Source organism: Buteo buteo, chromosome 2, assembly GCF_964188355.1.
Source record: "Buteo buteo chromosome 2, bButBut1.hap1.1, whole genome shotgun sequence".
NCBI classification, from domain to species: Eukaryota; Metazoa; Chordata; class Aves; order Accipitriformes; family Accipitridae; genus Buteo; species Buteo buteo.
Window position 1 is genome coordinate 61,938,264 of NC_134172.1, and position 20,560 is coordinate 61,958,823.

General features: G+C 51.0%; 2 protein-coding genes across 2 annotated transcripts in view; both read right to left on the reverse strand.

Annotated features, from left to right (window-relative positions):
* Positions 1-10,696, reverse strand: part of LOC142044712 (arf-GAP with SH3 domain, ANK repeat and PH domain-containing protein 2-like) — a 41,027-nt gene extending 30,331 nt beyond the window's left edge. Inside the window, exons 1-6 of the mRNA XM_075057425.1 lie at positions 10,527-10,696; positions 4,880-4,952; positions 4,459-4,604; positions 3,922-3,996; positions 1,107-1,156; positions 863-992 (exon numbers count right to left, since the gene is read on the reverse strand). Coding sequence (XP_074913526.1) covers positions 863-992; positions 1,107-1,156; positions 3,922-3,996; positions 4,459-4,604; positions 4,880-4,952; positions 10,527-10,652 — 600 coding nt within the window. The 5' untranslated portion in view covers positions 10,653-10,696. The remainder of the gene's footprint in view (positions 1-862; positions 993-1,106; positions 1,157-3,921; positions 3,997-4,458; positions 4,605-4,879; positions 4,953-10,526) is intronic.
* A 28-nt stretch (positions 10,697-10,724) lies between these two features.
* Positions 10,725-20,560, reverse strand: part of LOC142044705 (fer-1-like protein 4) — a 42,107-nt gene continuing 32,271 nt past the window's right edge. The window contains exons 39-45 of the mRNA XM_075057414.1: positions 19,535-19,713; positions 18,413-18,498; positions 17,344-17,442; positions 16,810-17,051; positions 14,625-14,905; positions 13,823-13,923; positions 10,725-13,292 (exon numbers count right to left, since the gene is read on the reverse strand). Of these exons, the coding sequence (XP_074913515.1) occupies positions 13,112-13,292; positions 13,823-13,923; positions 14,625-14,905; positions 16,810-17,051; positions 17,344-17,442; positions 18,413-18,498; positions 19,535-19,713 (1,169 nt within the window). The 3' untranslated portion in view covers positions 10,725-13,111. The remainder of the gene's footprint in view (positions 13,293-13,822; positions 13,924-14,624; positions 14,906-16,809; positions 17,052-17,343; positions 17,443-18,412; positions 18,499-19,534; positions 19,714-20,560) is intronic.

The window sequence follows — 20,560 nt, forward strand, 5'->3', positions numbered from 1 at the left end:
TCCATAGCACAAGGGCTTCTGATGTTTGAAGTAGAACAACAGTTTCCAAAATATGGTTACAATATTTTGGATTAAATCGGTATCTTCCAATCTTTTACTCATCTGTTGTTTGTGTTGTGTGGCAGTGGGAGCAGGAAATCCCACTTGCAGGGGATTTGGGCTGAGTTTATCCCAACAAGCAGAGGGAGGAACCATCTGAGAGGGAGCAAGGACCTCAGTGCCAGCAGCATCCACTGTAGGCAGTCGGGAAGAAGCTTGGACCCAAAGCCTTTGTGGGTTTTTTCCCAAGTTGTTATCTCTACTGCCAGGTTAATATAGGCTCAAGCTTTGGCTAAACTCCTTGATCAGCCCCTGCCACAGGTTGGCTTGAGCCTACCACAACCCAGGCAGCTCTCCAACTGAGGGGATATGCCCACAGTCTCACCGGCACAACAAACTCAACCTGCTGAGCAATGGTCCCTGAGGATCTGCAGCCCACCTTGGTGCGAGCAGAGGGAGCTGCCAGATGCCACCGGCATCTGGAGCAAAGCCTGGGGGACTTCAGCACCCCAGGAAGTCAGAAAGGGCGCTGCAATATCCCAGACACAAGCACCACTCACTGACAAGGGACACAAGATGGCCCTGAATGAAAAATCAGTGTGGATTCAGACAAAAAAGCTGCTTTGAGACAATTCCAGGTTGGAGGGCAAGTGAGAAACATCAGCGTGAGAGTCACTGCTGATGTCTGCCCACTCCAGACCAGGCTCTGCGGGGGCTGTGGCACAGTTGCTGTGCACCAGTGGGAGGGAAATTCATCCCTTGGATGCCGATTCAGCTACTCTTAACACCACTCTGTACAGCACAGGCTGATCCCTGTCCTTACCTCACACATGTTCAACTGGAAGGTCCTGCACTCCTTCTCCATCTCCTCAGCAATCTCCCCCCGACTCACCTCACTCTGCACCATGCCATGCTGTTTTGCCAGCTCACGCTTCTCCTTCTCAATCTTGGCGCTCAAGGAAAGAGGAGACATGCATGAAAGGCTCCGTCTGACTGCTTGCCAGCGAAGGCAGACAAAAACCAGCCTCCAAGTCCAGGCCTTGGGGTGAGGGAGCCTGAAGACTTGCAGTTTGCTCTCATAGTCTTTGCAGGCCTTCTCAAAAGGCTTCTTGAACTCCTAGGAAGAGCCAAAGACACCATTTAATGACTACGACTGGGACAGAGCCTTCCTCATCCTCAGCATACTATGTTCCCACTGGGTCACCCTAGCATAAAGGCCCTTGCAGACCCAGGACAGGGCTGTCCACAGGAGTGTCCCTCCTCAGGATGGTCCTCGCCTCTCCTCAGTGCCCAGTGGACAAGTGCACTCACCAGTGCAGGTTCACTCATGGGCACATGCTCGCACACACACTCAAATACACATAAGCTCCAAAACATACATCATGCATATGTACATCGCATAGGTATGTATGTACCTAGCAGTACCCAGCTATAACACCTTTCACAGACTCACAATTTTAAGGGCAGAAGGAATTGCTCAGACACTCACAAGCCAGAAAGTACCAACCAGGTTCTCACCTGCTGAAGCCAGAATGTCATGTTTAACCAAAACACCACTTAGAGAGACATCAGAAATCCACCCAAACCTGGCAGCATCATCACAATCTGATTCTTCCCGGGGTATTCATTTAATGTTGAATTAATCTTGCTGCTAAAAAGCCATCATTTGTTTCTCATTTGACTTTGCGTGACTTTTGCTTCTCTCCAGCGGTTACCATCTTGGTATGTTCATCTGCATTTGTCCATTAAATACATTTACTCACATCACCCATGTTCTGCCCTGTTCTCACCACTTACTGCTCTGCAAACCTCTGTGTCAAAGAAAGACAGAGTAAATCAGGTTCGAGGGGACTGCAAGAGGTCTCTAGTCTAACCTCCCGCTCGAGGCAGGGACAGCACTGAATTCAGACCAGGCTTTGCACAGGCAGGTGTTGAAAAACCCCAAGGATGGAGATCCCACAGCCTCTCTGGGTCCCTGTCCCAATGCCTCTCTGTCCCCCAGGGTGAAATTTCTTTATTTATGTTAAGGCAGAACCTTGTCAGGACAGATCTTGCATTTATCTCCATTCTAATGAAAATGTCAAACTGCTTCAGGTCAGCCTCTGATTCCTGTTGGATCCCATTAGAAATGCCTTCAGCTTACTCATGACCCCCTGCAGGCAGCTGGATTTTTTCCTCTCTCTCTCCCTGTTTTCTTGGTTCCCAATCTTCTTGACATCGTCCTTAACAATGCAAATAGTGGATATTTTTTTCCTTCATATTTTATATTATTTTATTAATTTACTTCACTCCATAAGTTTCAGAATTTGCTCTCTCCTTCCACTTTCATGCTCCTATATAGCATAGGCTTCCAAATGGATGCCTAAATGCTCGTAATTTGTTTCAGTATTTGGCAATTAGTCCTTTTGAAGTCCCCACATGCTGCCACAGTTCCCATCCTTCTTTCTGCAACCCTGTCCAAAACTTTCCCTCCACTTTCCCAGAGGTTCAGCTGTTTGCTCAAGGATCCCCAGCTCTGATACAGCCCAACTGCAAAACCTTCATGAAGCATCTGAGGAAACTGCAGAGTTGGGAGAAAAATCTATAGAGTGGAACCATACAAGATTAAAAAGGTAAAATTACAGAGTTCAGGTTGTTGAAACAGGTTCATTACTAGCTCAAGGATGCAAGAGGAAAAATAGTATCATGGAAAAATATAAAGTCCTAAAAGAAGAAAACACAGAGCGTTTGCCAGTGTATCAGCAGGTCTGGTGGAAGACAGCAATGACCAATAGCAAGAACCTGTTGCAGGAAGCAGCAGCTCTGTCTCTGCTCCTCCCAAGCTGGTCTGCCTGGCCAGCATGAGTCCTTGCGTGTCTCATCATGGTGCTGAGTGGATTAACACCAGGACATTAAATCCTAACAATCTTGTATGTGCATCAGCCAATAAAAAATTGCTTTACTGTTTCAAGTTGTACATATCCTGCTTGCAGAGTCTGTGTGCCCAAAATCACCTGGGGAGGAATGGTGCCAGGTCACAACTGGCATTTGCTCCACCACATTAGATGCAATGATCACCAGTCCCTTGACAGTGACCTTGCTCCAGCATTGCAATCAGGATTGGTCCAGCCTCCTCACCCTAAACACCCACAGGCACGGGCACCCCTATGCAGACAGAGGCACCCAGGGGCAACTATGCAGAGCTGATGGCCTGAGTATGGCCACGGGGACTTAGTGGTAAGAACATGTGTGCAGACTTACCAAGGACCATGATGACCTTCCCATTGGTTAAGAAAAGCAAAAATTAAATATGAGTTTGATGCTTTTCCTAAAATCTACACTGATGAGCTCTGTGAAGCTCTCTGATATCTCTACAGTGCTGAAGATCAAATTGCATGGTCACTTCAGTACTTGCTACTCTGCAGTCCCTGAGAGGTACCTGCAGCTGGTAGGTACACACATGCACGCTTAGATTCACACCAACACACGTGTGCTTACACATGTAAATGCAAGGGCTACAGGTGGGTCTGCGGCGGGGGGACCCTCAACTGGGAGGCTGTGGGGGAGTTTGTGCACTGATGGACAGGGAAGATACCAATATTTGGTGCACAACACCGTGATTTTTTCCCTCATAGCAAATACCACCAGACTCCTCCAGATTCAGCTAGGTGCCTGCAAACAGGCAGAGGTCCCAGCTAAGGGCCACCACTAGCTTGACCTGTGGTGTGAGGCACCAGCCTCAGGAGGGAGCAGGATCTGGCACACAGGAGGTGCAGGCAAACCTGCCCTTCCAACACCTACTCCTGCTGGCAGGCAAGGTGTGAGCCAAGGATGAGACCCCACACCTGGTACCTGCTCTGTCTCCAACCCCACCTCAGCGCAGCAGTTTCAGCCCCTGCTTACCCCTTTGAGTTCTTTCATGTTGCCCTTTATTAATGACTCCAGGGAAAAGTAAATGTTGTGGTACAAACTCTGCAACTGGAAAGGAAAGAGAAAGATTACACTGCTAGAACTGCACCCCCGCACCGCTCCTCATGCAGAGAAAGCAGAGCTGTTTGTGAGCCTGCACAGGAACCGCTTTGGAAAACAGTCAGCTGAAAGCCTCCATCCTTGGAAATTACCAAGCTGGAAAAAGCCACAGCCAGCCTGATCCAGTGTTGGTGAGAGTCTGGCTTCAAGAAGGATGGAGGACGGGAGACCTCCAGAGGCCTCTTCTGAGCAGCCTCAGAAGTCTGCACAGATAGCCCTGGCTGTGCAGGCTGCACCATTGGCTCTGAAAACACATGCCATGGCCTCCTGCCTCTGTCTGGGGAAGGGGATGAGCTCGGACCTCCAGGCTGTGGCCCAGAGCCTGCTGCTCTTCCCGGGAATCCCTACCAGCATCCCCTTGCAAGCCATGGGCCCCACTCCGATGTACATGCAGCAGACAGAGCTGCCTACCAGGCTCCTGACAGCAGTCAGCAGCTCCCGGGAGAAGGCAGCAAAGGTGCTAAAGGCACTGGCTAGCTGTTCCTCACCCTCCAGCTGGTAGCTGGCTGAGAACTTCTCCTGGGCAGCGATGTGGGCTTCGAGGTGGCTGATGAGGTCTGGGGGAACATGGATAGTCTCTGGTGAGTGCAGGGGGAAGGTCAGGATGAGTGCCCAACCCTTGCCTCCCTTCTGGGAGTCACTATGCCAAGTTCTGCTCACACACCAGAGCCAGCTCCTGTTACCTGCTGCTGCCCTCACCACTACCCCCAGCTATAGGGATCCCTGAGATGCATATTCCCTGCCACGGTTAACCTGACCTGCAGCGAGGACTCCCCTTATCCATCCATTGCCGTCTCCCCCCTCCTGCGGCCCTGTTCTGTCCTGTCCTGACCTTGTCCACAGCTGTGCTCTGCCTTGGCTGCTTTCCTCATCTTCTGTAGCACAGCTCGGTCGGCATCCAAGGCCTAGAAATGCAGAGGAGATGGAAGTTGACTGCATCCATACACACATTTCCATAACCCACAGGGCTTAGCACAAGCCTCAGCATGCCCAAGCTGGACTGTACTGCTGGAAAACAGGTGATGATCTAGTGGTAGCAGTCCATGTATATCTTAAATATCTGCAAGCCTTCCTGATGTTCTTCTGGAAGAAGAGGTCAAGCATTAAGACAGAATTGGAAAATATATTAGAAAAAGGAACAGACAGCATTGACAATAAACATGGATTTCAGTGGCAAGAGACTATTAGTTACAAATTTTAGTTTCATCACTGTCGGTGTCATTCCTGGGCTGAGAGGAGGAGGCGTAGGTGGCTGAGGGGAAATGTTTGGAGGCATCTAAACTCTCTGCCTATGAGAGACTGGATTACAGATGTTATTTCATACAAGTACTGCTTGGAAGGGGTCTCATGCAATCTTTTGTTGGGAGCTGGATTATTGTCAATACCAGATCAGGTTGCCTGTACTTTGCTTAGTTGGGCTTTGAAACCCTCCAAGGATGGAGGTTACCTCTCTAGTGACCTCTTGCAGGGCTGCACCGCCCTCTGCAGAAGAAACCCTTCCTAATGCCCAATCTGAACTTCGTGAGCCACAAAGTGGATATTGCGGCATGTTGTATCATCTGATGCTGCCCAGAAGAGCTTGACACCATTGCCTAATAACTGGCATTAGATGAGTTGTGGGCTGCTGTCAGACACCCCCTCATCACCCAGCTAAATCAGCCCAGGTCTGCTTCTCTGTTACCATCCACTGACCCTCTCTGGTTTCTCCACATCACTCCTGACTGGGGACAGTGTTTCAGGTATGACCCCTTCACTGGACTGATGTGAGACCTGACAGCTCCCACATTGGGCTGTCCCTGCAGGAAGTGACATGGCTTCACTCTGAGCATTGTCCTGACAGTGCCAACGCTCGAAGATAGGGCACAGGCTTTTAAGATCCATAAACACTGATTTGTGGGAGCAAACAGTTTTACTGCAATGTGGGAATGCAAAGAACAGCTCAGGGTGGACTTCCATGTTAGGGCCAAGGCTATTTAAGTGGATGGGTGTGTACCCAGGGGAGTGGTACCACCACTGGCTTTGTCTTCTGTTGTGCACCACATCAGCCAAGTCACACAGCTGAACCTGTGTAGTAGAGGAGGATGTGAGTCAGGCTCTGCATGATTCAGCACAGTCAAGATTGTGGCATGCAAGGATGTCACCATAAATGTTTAGGTACCCAAAGAGCAATAGTGCTTACCCACCTGTATGTTTCCAGAATTCAGTGCAGCAAGGATGTTGAGAACTTGAATTATGGACTTATTCCCCAAAATAGGAGTTGCCAGACTTTTTTGGCTCCCCATGGAAGAGCTGCCACCCACGACTCTTAGCACCTGCATTTTCTTGTCCAGCCCAATTTGGGAGTGAGGTTTTCCAGCCAAGCCCTCAAACAGAGATTCCTGGGGCAATTAATGTAAGACCTCTAGGACCAGCAGGACTGTGCTCACACCAAGCATTGCAAATCCAGGGAATCCAGTATTATGGTTCAAAGAGATCCCCATGAGACAAAGTCAGAAAGGCAGTGGTGGGATAGGGCACCTGAAGCATCTGATCACTGTCCTTTGGCAAAGCTGTTGGAGACACTCTTACACTCGTGTTCAGAAAATGACCTCAGGTTAATCCAGGACTTCAAGGACTAACACATCCCCCTCACAACCATATGGTTATTTTGAGCGCCACCACGAGGCAGGCACTGTCTCCCCCTGGGCCACAGCTCCCTGCAGTTATTTAAGCCATTGCATGTGGGATTCATCTCACTAACCTTAGGCATCCCTTCACCCTTCTTCAGGTGAAGCCCTTTTGGCTTAAGTGAAGCCCATCTCCCTTGCAGAGGCTTCACCAGGGCAGCTTTTCCAGTTCCAGATGCTCTTACTTCCTCAACCCTACAGGAGATTTTTTAGCCACACAGTTGGCCTCAACCCCTTTCCTTCCCTGCCTGCCCTTGTAAGTGGTACTGGGAGGGAGAAATTTGGAGCCTGCTGCCACTGAGACCCTGATCTCCAACCTCCTCATGGCCTGCAGAGCCTCTCTCCCGCTCACTCCCCTCTGCTGCTGGGACCCACCTTGACCAGGACAGCTGTCTCCTTCCCAAAATGTCCCAGGAGCCTGCCCAGGTCCCTTGTGATGCCAGTCATGTTTATACTTCATCTTGTACCAGAAATTCAGCTCTCCACACACATGCTCAAACCTTCCACATCCATGGCCTTCATCTTCCTTTCTCCTGACAATTCCCTCCATGAACGTGTAATCTTGAACCACAAATGACCCATCCACACCTTTGGGACCATTCCCTGCCTGCTGGACTGATGCTGTCAGACCAGGAGGCTTTCCCGCTTCAGAGAAGCAGCACCCGGGTGAGAATGCTCCGTGGCATTTGTCATGGTTTAACCCCAGCCAGCAACTAAGCACCACGCAGCCACTCACTCACTTTCCCTCCCACCCAGTCACCATGATGTCCCATGGTATGGAATACCCCATTGGCCAGTTTGGGTCAACTGCCCTGGCTGTGTCCCCTCCCAGCTTCTTGTGTCCCTCCAGCCTTCTTGCTAGCTGGGCATGAGAAGCTGAAAAATCCTTGACTTTGTATAAACACTACTCAGCAACAATTGAAAACATCAGTGTGTTATCAACGTTCTTCTCATACTGAATGCAAAACATAACACTATACGAGGTACTAGAAAGAAAATTAACTCTATCCTAGCTGAAACCAGGACAGTATCCCAGAGGCCATCACCAACAGGGACCTCCACCTCCCCAGGCTCCCCCCACCCAGTGAGCCCAGCTGCAAGAGGCAGCACTCTCTCCAAGGATCATGAAGTGCGTACAAGTACAGTCGCTGGCCACAAGGCAGGAAATTACATACCTGGCACTTAGCGCAGGAAACCCCGAGTTCCCGTCCTTGCTTGTTCTTTGACCTGCGTTTGTTTGCCTTGCAGGCACGGACCTGGTTCTGCACTCAGCTGAGCTGTGTGACTTCCCCTCTGGGAACCTGCCTCCAGTGGTGGAAAACCGGCTGATGTACTCCCCCTGCAGCTCAGCACTCATTCCAGGCTCAGCGCACGCTGTGCCAAGGCTCTCCTTGCTCAAGGATGAGCTTTTGCTGTGTTTACTGCTTTATCCCGCAGTGGTGCTGCTCTCCGTTACAAGCATGCACCTGCTGACGCACTAAGACTCTTTGCTGTACAAAGTTCCCTACCCTATCAATAAAAGCCGCTGGCTGAACCACTACAAAAGCACCAGCACTGGTATTTCTGCCTTTCAGAGGTGAGACCCTGTGGCTCCAGCTCTTCCAGATCTGTTTTCATCCCTGTCTGTGATTTCCAGGGAGCTGCGGTCACAGCACACTTCTCCCTTCTCACTAGTTTTCAAGAGCGCAGAAAGACTCAGAGTGGGAAGGACCATCAGTTCACATTGTCTGCATAGACATGGCATTAACATAAGACAACCTTGCATGAGCCTATACCCTGTGTGGGAGTCAGCAGTCTCCAGAAAGACATCCAAGCTGTGTTTAAGGAGGATGGAGACCAAGCATTCACTCCACCTTTTGACCACGCGCACCAGTAGTTCATTACGTCACAGCTAAAGTATTGCAACTAATTTTTTATTTCAGTGTCAGCTTCAGTTCCCAGCTGCTGGCTCTCGCTTGCTCTTCTCTAGCACTGGAGTCATCCTCCCAGTGAAAGTGCACAGAGGTGTCAGCTGAGCTACTGCACAGGTCAGAAGAAAATAAGTCCCAGATGAGAGCCCAGTCAGCCTCACCTAGCTGCATGGTGAGAGCATGTCAGGCTCAGGGAGGAAGCAAGGAAGAGGCCAGCACTGATGTAGGCAGAGAGGACCTTCCTCTAGGACAGACAGCTCCTGCCGACACCAACACCCAAGCAAGAGAACTGGGGATACCCCATGATGTTGGAATTTCTCCTTGTCATCTGCTCAGTCCAGCACTGATTTGCACCCAAAGATGAAATCATCTCCCCGTGTCTCCTGGCTTACACAAGTGCTGCTGCCCAGCCAGCACGGTTCACACCACCGCTCCCTGTTTTCACTGCAGCAAATCCCCTGCAGACTGCACTGGGGGTTGGTGTCACATAGCAGCGGGAGCGTGTCATGAGTTTTATGTCCACTCTGACATGTAAGTCCCAAGCCAGGAGCTCTGCAGACATGAACAAGTTCAGCAGTGTTTCTCTCTAACCACAGCTTCCTGATGTAGCAGCTCTGTTTTAAAGGACTGAAGTTTTAGCTTTGCTTGGGGTGCAAGTGATAGAGTAACAGTTGAAAATTAAGTAACACAAGGAAATTGCTCCATGCCCAGATGCTCCTGAGCAAGTCCTGGCCTCTGGAAGCCTGAGAAGGAAAAAAACATCAGTGACCACCACCGAACCAAATGATCTACAGGAGCACAGCTCCCCATCTGCTCCAAGCCTGCAGGTGCTGGGGGACTTCAGAGCAGTGCAAGAGTCACAGCCCACAGACAGGCCCTGGTAAAGTCCTGGGCACCATCCCCTCATCTGCTGAAACAACAAAATAATGAGAGAGGTGACATAGTGCAGTTTTCTCCCAGCACATTTACCAGACCTATCAGGAGGAGGCACCAAGAGGCTTGGAGCCCTCTGGACCACCATATGGAGAGTCCTACCTACCACAGTAGCAACATCTCATGGGTATTTTCCATGGGGGTCAGGACCTTGATTTGCTCAGGAACAGGCCAGCATAATGGTTACACTATACTGGACATAGTTTTCAGCTAAGTCCCAAGGTGGGTCTAGGTGGGTGGTGGGATGCTCTCAATGGGAAGCCTGGACCCTCCACTGAGCCAGTCTTGCCCTCACTCACAGTCCTCCCAGGGCATTGAGCTCTGCTGCTCACTCCCTCATGTGCCAGCAGCATGCAGCAACCCCTTCCCCTCCCTCACCATGCCTGATGATGCCTATTAGGGTCTTCTGGCTTTTCCCATCGGTCAGAAAACAACAGCATTTGGCCCAAGTAAGTTTTGCATCAGATGCTGCACTCAGCAGCCAGCCCTCATCCTGGCTCTGTGAATTTTTGGAACCACTCATACATTTGGCCTCCGAACATCCCACATCAGTGTATCCCACAGCTTAACTCTGCACAAATGAGGAAACCATCCTGCCGCCCCCAAAAACTTCCTTTAATTTCTTGTTTTGCTTTTAGTTTGATGCTTGTCTGGTCAAAGGGTTCTGTCTTCTCTTTACTGTGTGGTGTGAGCCTGGTATGAGATACAGCCTTCCCGCACAAACCTCTCCCCTTTTGCTCTTTTCCCCACCAACTGACATGTGTCACCTGGCCACTACAACCCGTCACAAGCCTTCACCAAATCTTTGCTTTTGAGTGTTTTGCAAACACCCAATGACACTCGCACTACTCTCCACTCACGGTGACAAACGATATGGTGATAACTGGGATGCAGATCCTGCGGGACCACGATGGGGACAGCTCCCCCAACCCCTTGGAGAGCACCCCTGCAGCCTGCCGCCCCCGCTCACCTTCTCCAGGCTGTTAGCAGTGGCCTTGCAGCGTCCCATGTGGCTGGCGAAGGCAGAGGTGGTGGGTGAACTGAGGTCTTCCTGTGCCTGCTGCACGAAGTGGCACAGTGAGATGAGGGCCGCCATGGTGCCGCAGCGAGGTGGCCCCAGTGTAGGGTTTAGGGTTTATTTCCGCAGGGCCCGGACGATAGACCACCAATATGATGATTAAAGTCGCCAATTTATTGAGCTTAGCTGATCATTTTTATACAATTCTCTAAGTTGTTTAGAAACTCTGATTGGTTGCTGCATGCAAGCATTTGGTGTCCACGCGCACAAACATAAACAGTGATTGGTTACATCGGTACTGTCCACGCACGCAAACGTAAGATAAAGTTAGCTATACCCGCTCTGTACACGCGCATAAACACAGGACATAATTGGCCGTATTAATTAGAGCATGCAAGACTTGTCTTAGTCCAATTGGTCAAGATAAGCCCCTGAATGGAGGTTGTTTGTGCCAAGTTCCCTTTATCGTGGAATGTGCACCTGTGTTTTTCTAATTGGGATCTTTCTTTTTCTATCTTCTTGTTTATTCTGTTCAAGGCCTTCGAAAGGTGTCTGGAATGCTCTTGTGACCATGAGCTACTTTTAGGCCCAATAACTAAGTTCCATATAATTGAACCCTACACCCCAGGAAGGGGAACTGCCAGCGGGAGCCGCAATTGCGCCGGGCCTGGGCAGGGGGCTGGGGTCACACTGCTGCCAGCAGCAAGGGTAGGAGGAAGCCCCTTGCCTTGCACACCCACACCCCAAACAGACACACACACTGACACACACCCCCACACCCAGGCACACAGCAGCACGGTGACAAATCCTGCAATTATAAGCTGAAATATTTGCCTGAGGCAGACACTTTGAGTCACAGATAGCCTGAGCCTGGTGGTGCGGTGGAAAATGTAGCTGAGCATGGCTCCAAGAGCTAAGGAGGTGCCTGGGGATGTGCACCAGGTGTGCTAGGATGCACCTGGCACTGCTGGGGTGCACTGGGCACCGCTTGTTTAGGCAACATCCCATTTGACAGGCCCTGCAGAAAGGCTGGGGGTGACGCAGCACTGGAAACAGCACTGTTGCACCCCAAGGCCCTGCTCTAGCCCCATGCAGATTCATTCACAGTACATGACCTGAACCCTTTGCAGCCTATTTCACTCCCACTGCAGCCCAAGGGTCCCCTAGGGGGGAGAGGTCTCCCCCTTTGCCATTCTGGGGCCCCCATCCAGCAGCTGAACTCCAGCCCCCCTGAGGGAGCACCATGTCTGTCCCAGACTCGCACCTGGCTTCAGGTCCAGCCAGAGTCCTCACCTGCTCCTTCCCTGCCTGCCTGGTTCTGCCCAGCTAGTTTTCTCCCCAAAACTTATTCTATTCCTGCCCCATTCAAAAGACAATGAGGCAACCATCTTCACTATAAAAACCCATTGTCAGTTAATTTCTTTGGAAATGCAACAGTCCCTCTGAGCATCATCTCCTGCACCAGGATGAGATGCCTCTGAAGGAAACTATCCTGTCAAAACTCAGGGTAAAGCACCTCCACTTGAGATCAGATCATGTCAGGGCTCGTCTGTGCAGAAGACAGGAACCCTGGGGCACCAGAGACCATGCTGAGAACAAGTCTCATTTAATTGACATCAGCCCAACACCACAGTACAGATTCATGCTGACAACCTCATGCTGATGTCTCAGTGCTGTGCTATCTGGGAGGAAAGGCAAAGGGGCATCAGCGAGGACTGCCTGCAGCAGGCTGACCCCCAGCTTCAGAAGGCAGCTACAAAACACAAGCAGCATCAGAAAGAGCAGCCAAGGAGCTTTTATTCCCGTGGAAATGAAGAGCCAAAATGAAGCTTGAAGCAAGCCTGAATCCAACCCAGCACATGCAGGAAAAGCTGTTAAGCAGCTTGTAAGGAGTGACAACCAGAAAGTCCATGTCCCAGAGAGTGCTACCACATCCAGAGCTTACTTTAACTCCAAGAGCTGTTCCTGTGTTCTTGGCATGGCAGGAAGCTCATGGCTACCTTGGCTCTGTTGTCCTCCTCCATCAGGACCCCCTTTCAAAGGTCTTCCAGGTCCTACCTCCACCAGGACTCTACACCAGACCTGCCTTCCCCCCATACAAGATGTTTTCAACTCTTCAGGCAAAGGCCCGGGAAGGGCCAAGTGTTGTCAAGCTGGGGCATGGACAGCTCTGTATGTCCCCATCTCTGCCAGAATCACTCTCAATGGCAAGAGCTGGGTTCAGCTGACGTGTCTGTGGGGACAGCCCCAGCAGACCCCATTTTCCCACCCTCCCACACCAGTTCCACAAACAATTTTTTCCCCAAAGTTGTAACTGTCCTTCAAGTTTGCCTTATTTAGTAGGTTGGTTACTTGGTTTCTTAGCCTCTCATGGGTACTTAGCATGAAGCATGACTCCCCAAAGAGAGGCCACTTCTGCAGGTCTCTCACTCTGAAGGTTGCCTCTCCACTTGCAAGATTTCCTTAAACTTTCTGGTCCAGTCTCAATTCCTGCAATAATCACCCCTGCCTTTGAGTAGTCCTGTGCTGGAGAGTATTTATCCATTAATGATCTTCTCGCTGATGTATCCAGGCATGGTGTAGATCAAAAGAACCAGGAAGATGGTCAGAACAGTGACAATGAACAGCACAATGATGTATTTCTTGTACCGCTTCCAGATAAAGAACACAAAGGTCTTCATGGGATTCACAAACCAGTTGAAAGAAGTTTTTGGCCGGCTGGAACAGAAAGGGAAGAATAAATAAACACAGGCTCAATCCAGAGCAGCATGTTGGCCCCTCTGCTTTGGTGCCCTGCCACCCTCAAGGGTTGCCAGCTCTTCCTGCTGCTTCCAGACAGGATCAGTCTAGGGGCTGCAAGAACTACAGTGCCTGTGAAAGCGCTGGTGACAACAGGACCTGAGCCTCAGGACAGCCCCCACAGAGCTGTTCTGCACCCATGGGGCTAACGGGTGTGTTCACATGGTTAAACCAGAGCTGCCTTTTTTGTACAAGCAATGTTATGGCGTAGCTGCCTTGAGTACCTCACTGAGATCAGCCCTGACCCAGATGCTGCAGCCACAAGTCCCGCTGGACCCACTCGAGCTCTGGGAAGCCCTGGCAGCCCCAGTCCTGCAGACCCCACTGCCCAGGGCCTCACTGATTGCTCTCAGCTTCCTGACAAGCAGATGTTCCCTGTCCTCATGCAAAGGGCTGCTGAAAATACAGCACTGTCCATCCATTTTAAAGGTGACAACACAGATACTCACTTAGGCTTTTCCAGGGGTTCAGGCTCTTTTCGGCCCAAACCAACAGGACTTTTCTCAGCTTCCTCCACAGTCAGCAGCTGGAACTCCGCTTCCACCTTACCCTGGAGGGGGAATATGTCTGAGCCGCAGCTGCATGTGTTGTTTCACAGACCAGCCTGCTACCACATGGCCTGCCAGGACTCGGTATTTTTCTCCCAGTTCCACTTACAGATGCTCAGAGCAATTAATTTTTCCCTCCAGGCATTAGCTACAGAATCTCTCACTTTGCAGCCAGTGGAAACTGTGGCCTGGCTGGAAACTAACTGTTTTGCAGACAAGGCACTGTATTGTAATGCACTCCCCAGCTATCTGGATTTGTCCGCAGCCTCCCACACTGGCATTGAGCAAAACCCGCCCTTAGGGACAAACAACGGTCCACTAGCAGGACAATCAGCAGCGAGTCTGTCCTGGGACAGTTGGCACCTGCCTGTCTGGGGTAGGCAGAGACCCTAGGACAAGCTTTTGCTGCTGTCCTGTCTGGTTGATGGGGAGCCATGTGAGTCTTGCATTGCTCCCCTCACTGAGCACTGCTCTATGGGAAGCTCAGAGGAAAACATGAAGCTGGACACCCCCTGCATGCCACTGCAGCTCACACTTCTGGGTAGATGAAGTGCTGGATTTGCAGCAGATGGGACAAGTTTCCAGGACTCTGCACAAAGTCCTGGGCAGCTGGGTCATTGCTGCCTCTGCAGGACAGGTTGCCATGTCAAGGCAGAGGCAAAATGCTGGCGCTCTGCTCACCTGTGCCAGCACCCTGCCTTACCGTCAGGAGGTACTTGTTCCCGCTGGGGTCTGTGAACTCCACATCCTCTGGTTTGACTGAGCTGCTCCACTTCTTTTTCTTCTTCTTCTGCTTGTCCTCCCTCTTCTCTCTCTCCTCGTCTTCTTGATCTTTGAGTTTGATGAAGGGCCACCAGCCCCTCATGCGCTTGTTTCGGAAGATGGAGAAGCGAGGTGTTGCATTCTCCTTGGCCATCTTGATGGTGCAATGCTCTGAGCTCTTGGCTGCCCGCACCATGTCATGCAGCTTCAGCTCGATGGAGCCTGCAGGCACAATGAAGAGGAGAGCTCATGGTGAAATCCTGAGGTCAGCCCCACACACCATTTGGCTTTCTGTCTCAGCCACACTCCCACCACCACGAGTAGGTCCCAGTTGCTGCAATGATCTAGCAGAGTCCTGCACATTTACGGGTGGAGAACCTGAAGCTCAGCATAAGAAAGGACCTGCCCAAGAGTTAGAGACCAAGAAGCAGAAGCCACAGGTCTTTTCTCATCCGTGATGTGACCAGTTTGATTTGTGTGTGGTACAGGGGGTTATTTTCACTCCTTTACCATGTCCCACCCTGCTGTCCTCACATGTCCAAGCTCCTCTTCCCTTCGCGCTCCTGCAAACGTCAATAAAAAATTATAAAATCTGGGAAACTCTTTAAAGGTTTCAAGTCTGTCTTACATCTGAAACAGCCTCAGTTCATTTCCCTGCTTGGCCTTGCACCCCTGTCCTTCTTGGAAGGACCTCCTTTCCCACTTTGGCACTGAGCCCTTGCAACAAATCAGTCTTATCATGTACTGGTCTGTATTGCCAAAAGCATAGCCAGCAACCAAGGGATGTGGGTATTCTCCTCTGCTCAGCTCTGGTGAGACTGCATCTGGATACAGTGTCCAGGTTTGGACCCCAACACAAGAAAGGTGTCAACTAACTAGAGAGTCCAGTGGCTGAGATAGTCAAGGCTAGAGTGTGTGCCATAGCAGGATGTATTGAGAGACCCATGCATGTTCAGCCCAGAGAAGAGAGGTCAAGGGAGAGATCTTATTGTATCTCCCACAGCCTAAAGGAAGCTATAGAGCAGATGGAGCTAGACTCTTCTCAGACATGGATGATGAAAGCATGTAAGGCAATGGACACAAGCTGCTGCAAGTAAAAAAATCTGAGAATTACGAGAACAGTGCAGCCAGGAAAAGAGGCCCAGAAGGGTGCTGAGATCTCCATCTTTGGAGATACTCAAAACTCACCCAGACAAGGCCCTGAGCAACCTGACCTACATTGCATCTAGCGCTGCTTGGAGCAGAAGGTTGCAATAATGACTGCAGAAGCCCTTTCCTGCCTAGAAGTTCCTGAGAGTGTACATGCCAGGAATTGTTGGGATTGCTGTCTAACGCTTTCTTCAGTGCCTGAGTAGCACGGCTGAACCAATCACCACTGGAAGTGCCTCATGGAGGTAAAGCCCTTTAAATATACTGTGGAAGGTTGATGAATAAAGAGAGTTTTGTCCTGCCCAAGAGACAGGAGGACAAAGGGGCCGCTTTTTAATGGGGAGGGCAAAGTTTGAAGAAGGGAGGGACAACTGAATGGCATGCTACAAACTTGGGGATGGCAGCAGAAGCAGAAGAGAGGCAGTGGTATTTGTGCTAGTGTAGTGTGGGTGGAATCACCATCAGCCCACTGCATGCCCAGCCCAGCAGGTCTGGTTACTGGGAAGTACCAGAGCAGCTGGGGAGCTCCGATCCCCCAGCAATAGGATGCTGCAACTCAGGTGCAAATGGTCTCACAAGGGTTGCCAGTCCCTGTGCCCACAACATAAGCTCCTGGGAAACCTGCTTTTTGGCCAAGTCTTTGGGATCTAGGTGAAAGCTGGGAAAATGAGCAAGTTTATCAGAAGGATTGTGAGGAAGCAGAACCTGGAAGTCCTGTGGCGTCACAGGCCCTGAAAAAGGACACCAAGGCCTGAACAAGCATGCAAGCTCAACATGTCTGTGTAGGACAGGTGCCTATCTCCAGGTTCTGCCTATAGCTCACATGTGAAAAACCAGCCCAGGTGGCTGCTGAGCTGAAGAGCTTGATCTGATGTTCCTGGTGTCCCTTCTCAGAGAGCTGGGCCCTGAGGGGAACACTGTAATACTCTGGCAAGGTGAGGGACAGGTCACCCCACTTCCAACAGGTCATACCATACCTAGAAAGTCATTAGCTGAAATCCTGTCATAATCCCAGACCTGGAGGACCAGAACAGCCGGTTCCCGAAACTCTGATTCCTCCACAGAGAAGACAGAGTCCTTCTTCTTGTAGGTGATCTCCTTCTCGGTCGGGAGATAGTTGAAGCGGAAGATGAACCTCCAGTTGAAATTGCCCTCCCCAGTCAAGGAGTTAAAGTGAACATCCGTCTCCTGCTTGTCGTGGTCAAGACCCTTTATCCAGCTGCAGGAGAAACTCAGTTATCTCCTACCCCTGTCAGCCAGCCCCAAAGGCAGAGCAGAAGGATGGAGGGGCTGAACCCCATGGGGTAGCCAGAAAGGAAGAGTCGAAGAGCCAAACCAGACCAACACCTGACCAACATCTTTGGGGGTACAGCAGTTCATGCAGGGGACTGGGGTGGGGCACCTCATGCTGATGCAGGGAGCAGCAGAGATTCAGAGGAGGTAGGGAGGGTGTGGAGCAGGGCAGGGAGCAGGACAGCCAGGCTCTGGCCTCCCTCTGGCTCCCATCAGACCTTTTCACGTAGATGTCACTGGAAGGCTCTCCCGTTACTGGGTTGACATCATCAAGGATCACGTCATCTGTGTTCCAGATAATCACACGCAGCTCGTAGCTGTGGGAAGGGCACAGGGGTGCATGAGACACATGCTCTCACCCCCAGTGCCTGGGAGGGCAGGTCAAGCCCACACCAGCAAAGCAGAAGGACTTGAACGGTCCTAGCACTGTGGTCCCCTGCCAGGGCTCCTCTGGCCAAGCACAGCCGAGCAGTCTCACTGCCATGCCCTTCTCACAAAGCCCTTCCTGGGGGGCTACAACCCCACAAGACAAACACCCACAGTCAAAACAGGCAGCTTTTGCAAAGCAAATCCCTGGTACATGGGAAACTCACCAGCATCACTTAGCCATAGGAGCACAGAAAGGCTTAGGCAGGAAGAGACCTCTGCAGCCTCTGCTCCAACCTCTTGCTCTAATTTCATAGTAGATCAGATTGCTCAGGGCCTTGTCTGCATGAGTTTTGACTATCTCCAAGAATGGATATCCCAGCACCTCTCTGGGTCACTCCATCCCTTTCCCAGGGTAGCTTCACTCTTATTGGGAAAATATTTTCCCTACATCCAGTTGGAGTTTCCATTGCTGCAATTTGTGTCCATTAACTCTCGTCCTTTCATGTGCATCTCTGAGAAGAATCTGGACCCTCCATCTCAATAGCCCCATTAGATCATTGAAAACAGCAGATGTCCTCCTTCACTTCTTCAGGCACCCAGAGGACATCTGTCCACTAGCCAAAATAGACCTAGATGAGTAGCTCTGACCTGGGTTTCTATCACCTTCATGTCCAACCTTAGAAAGATTAGCCCTGCCCTTCACAAACATTTGTGCAGCTGAAGCGCTTATGCCCCATGCTGATACACCCAAGAGACCATTCCATGGCCAGAGCTGAAGAAGAGAGGAGGACTGTATGCCAGGCTAGCACAGATTGTCAGCCTGTGCAGGACTTCATGGCTCATCCCACCAGGCATGGTGAGGCACACTGACCCTCCACACAGGCTCACCAGTCCCAGCCCTGTTCCCATGGGTGCTACCTGACAGGCAGTCGTGGCTTGATATTGACAGGCGGAGGTATGGGGACGTCATTTGGAAACATGTCAATCCACATGTGCAAGGAGCCCTGATGAAAGAAGACAGCAGAGTGACTTCAAAAGACAGACCACCCTCCAGCTCTTCAAGGAGCAAGGGCTTGGTTCTGCAAGGAAAGCTCTCACCGGAAAGCCACTACTTGGCACTTTCCATCCCCAGCATTTCAGAGTGATGTGTGACTGGATTTTAGATAGGGAAAAAATTAAAACTACCAAAAATTGCTTATTTCCCTCCCCACCCTGCTCCCAAGAAAAAACAGCTCAGCTGAACTGAGTCTATTTCAAACAGAGGCAAACGTGTCCCTCTGTCTTAACAAGAAGCATACAATGATGCAACACTTCAGCATAACGAAGAAAACTAAAAAGTGATGGGTCTGATCCTCCCTTCCCCATATCCATTTCCAACACTGACCAAAGCCAGAGTGACTGCAGAGCTCTGCTTTATCACAGACCACTAGTACCTGAGGGAAGAGGAGATGTTCAGTACAGGACATTGAAATGGTTGAGCTCTGATCACTGCGCTGCATAAAACTGAGGATGAATGTTTCTCCTCCAGCCAGCAGTTATGTCGTGCCCCCAGGAAGGAGCCAAGGGGACAGCAGCAGTGACAGGGGACAAAGCAGAGGAAAAGGCAGGGTTAGGCAAGGACACCACCACCCACCATGGTGCATGTTGGCAGGGCACAGAAGGCAGAACAGGTCCCTTGCCACCCACACAGCATCCTCATCAGAGCAGTGCTACATGGCTTGAGGAGACAGGAAGGACTCTGGGCCGCCACCATTGTGAACACATCAGTGGACAGAGGTCCCTTGAGGAAAGTGTGTTCAGAAGCACCATGAGACGTCAGAGGGTGGATATAAGCAAAGGACACCCAAGGCCAACAGTCCTCACTTCATAGCAGGGCCAGCCATTCACAGACACAGCTCCAGTCGCCCACCCAGGAAGGGGCAACACCATGATGAGGAGATAAAAGGACAACAGGGGACCAGCCAGCAGACTGGGAACCAGCCACCCCGAAGGTCCTTCTCCCAGAGCAGTGTCTAGGCTCGGCAAGGAAACACATCTCACCTGCACAAGCCCAGGGTTCTCCGGGTTGTACAGGGACCGGATCTCCACATGCTCTGGTACCAGCTTGTACCCGTATCCTGGCATCTCTTCCCAGTGCTGCAGGACGTACAAAGCCTTATGTTCATCATCCACTGACCAGTTCTCATCTGCCACTCCTCTCTTGTTCCTCACAGAGGCCTCTGCAGCAGGACACAGCCAGGTAGAAGATGAAGGCATCTGGCCAGCAAGAGCCACGTCAGGACGTTAGTCACAGGCACAAGTAAGGGAAGATGATGGCCTGGGCAAACAAGCACCTCACCAAAATGGGGAGAAGCAGGAGGGCAAGGATGAAGGGAATTGAGTTCAATATGTTGCAGTGATGAGGAAAACTGTAGGCAGGAAGACAAACAAGCTAAGAGAATTAGGAGGAAAAGGGCAAAAAAGAATTTATTATGGCCCTGGGAAAAAGACCCAGGGGACACCAATGAGGGTGTAGTTTAAGTCCCCATGTCTCTGTGGTAGTGCCAACAGATCCATGGATGAGAGGTTTTGCCCTAGAAGTGCTCCAGAAAAGCACCACTTGTCACTTGGCAGAGACACGCAGCTGTGCTCTCCATTAATTAACAGTCTGCACGATTAATTGAGTCATTTGGCACAGTGAAGCCAAATGGCAGTTCAAGACCAAATCCTGCTGGTGGGGAGAAAAGCAGGAACCAACAGGCGAGGACACAATGACCCACCCACCCCTGGGTTTATGGAGAGCATCTGCCCTTTGGAGATCAGTCTGAAACCAAAACCATCCCAAGCAGTCCCCGAGCACAGCAGAGGTTCACAAGGCACCAACTGCAGCCACGTTTGAACCAGAGCTGGCTCTCAGGGGAACACCAGGAGAGCACCTCACTTCTCCCGTCCCAGCTACCCAGTGACCTAGGAAAAGGGGGAAAGGGCTTTTGGAGGCTCCTTGCCCTCTCCTGAGCAGGATTTCTTTCCCCTTCATGACATAAGCCATAGAGGCCAGCGGAAAGCTGAGGAAAGCAGCACTGAAAT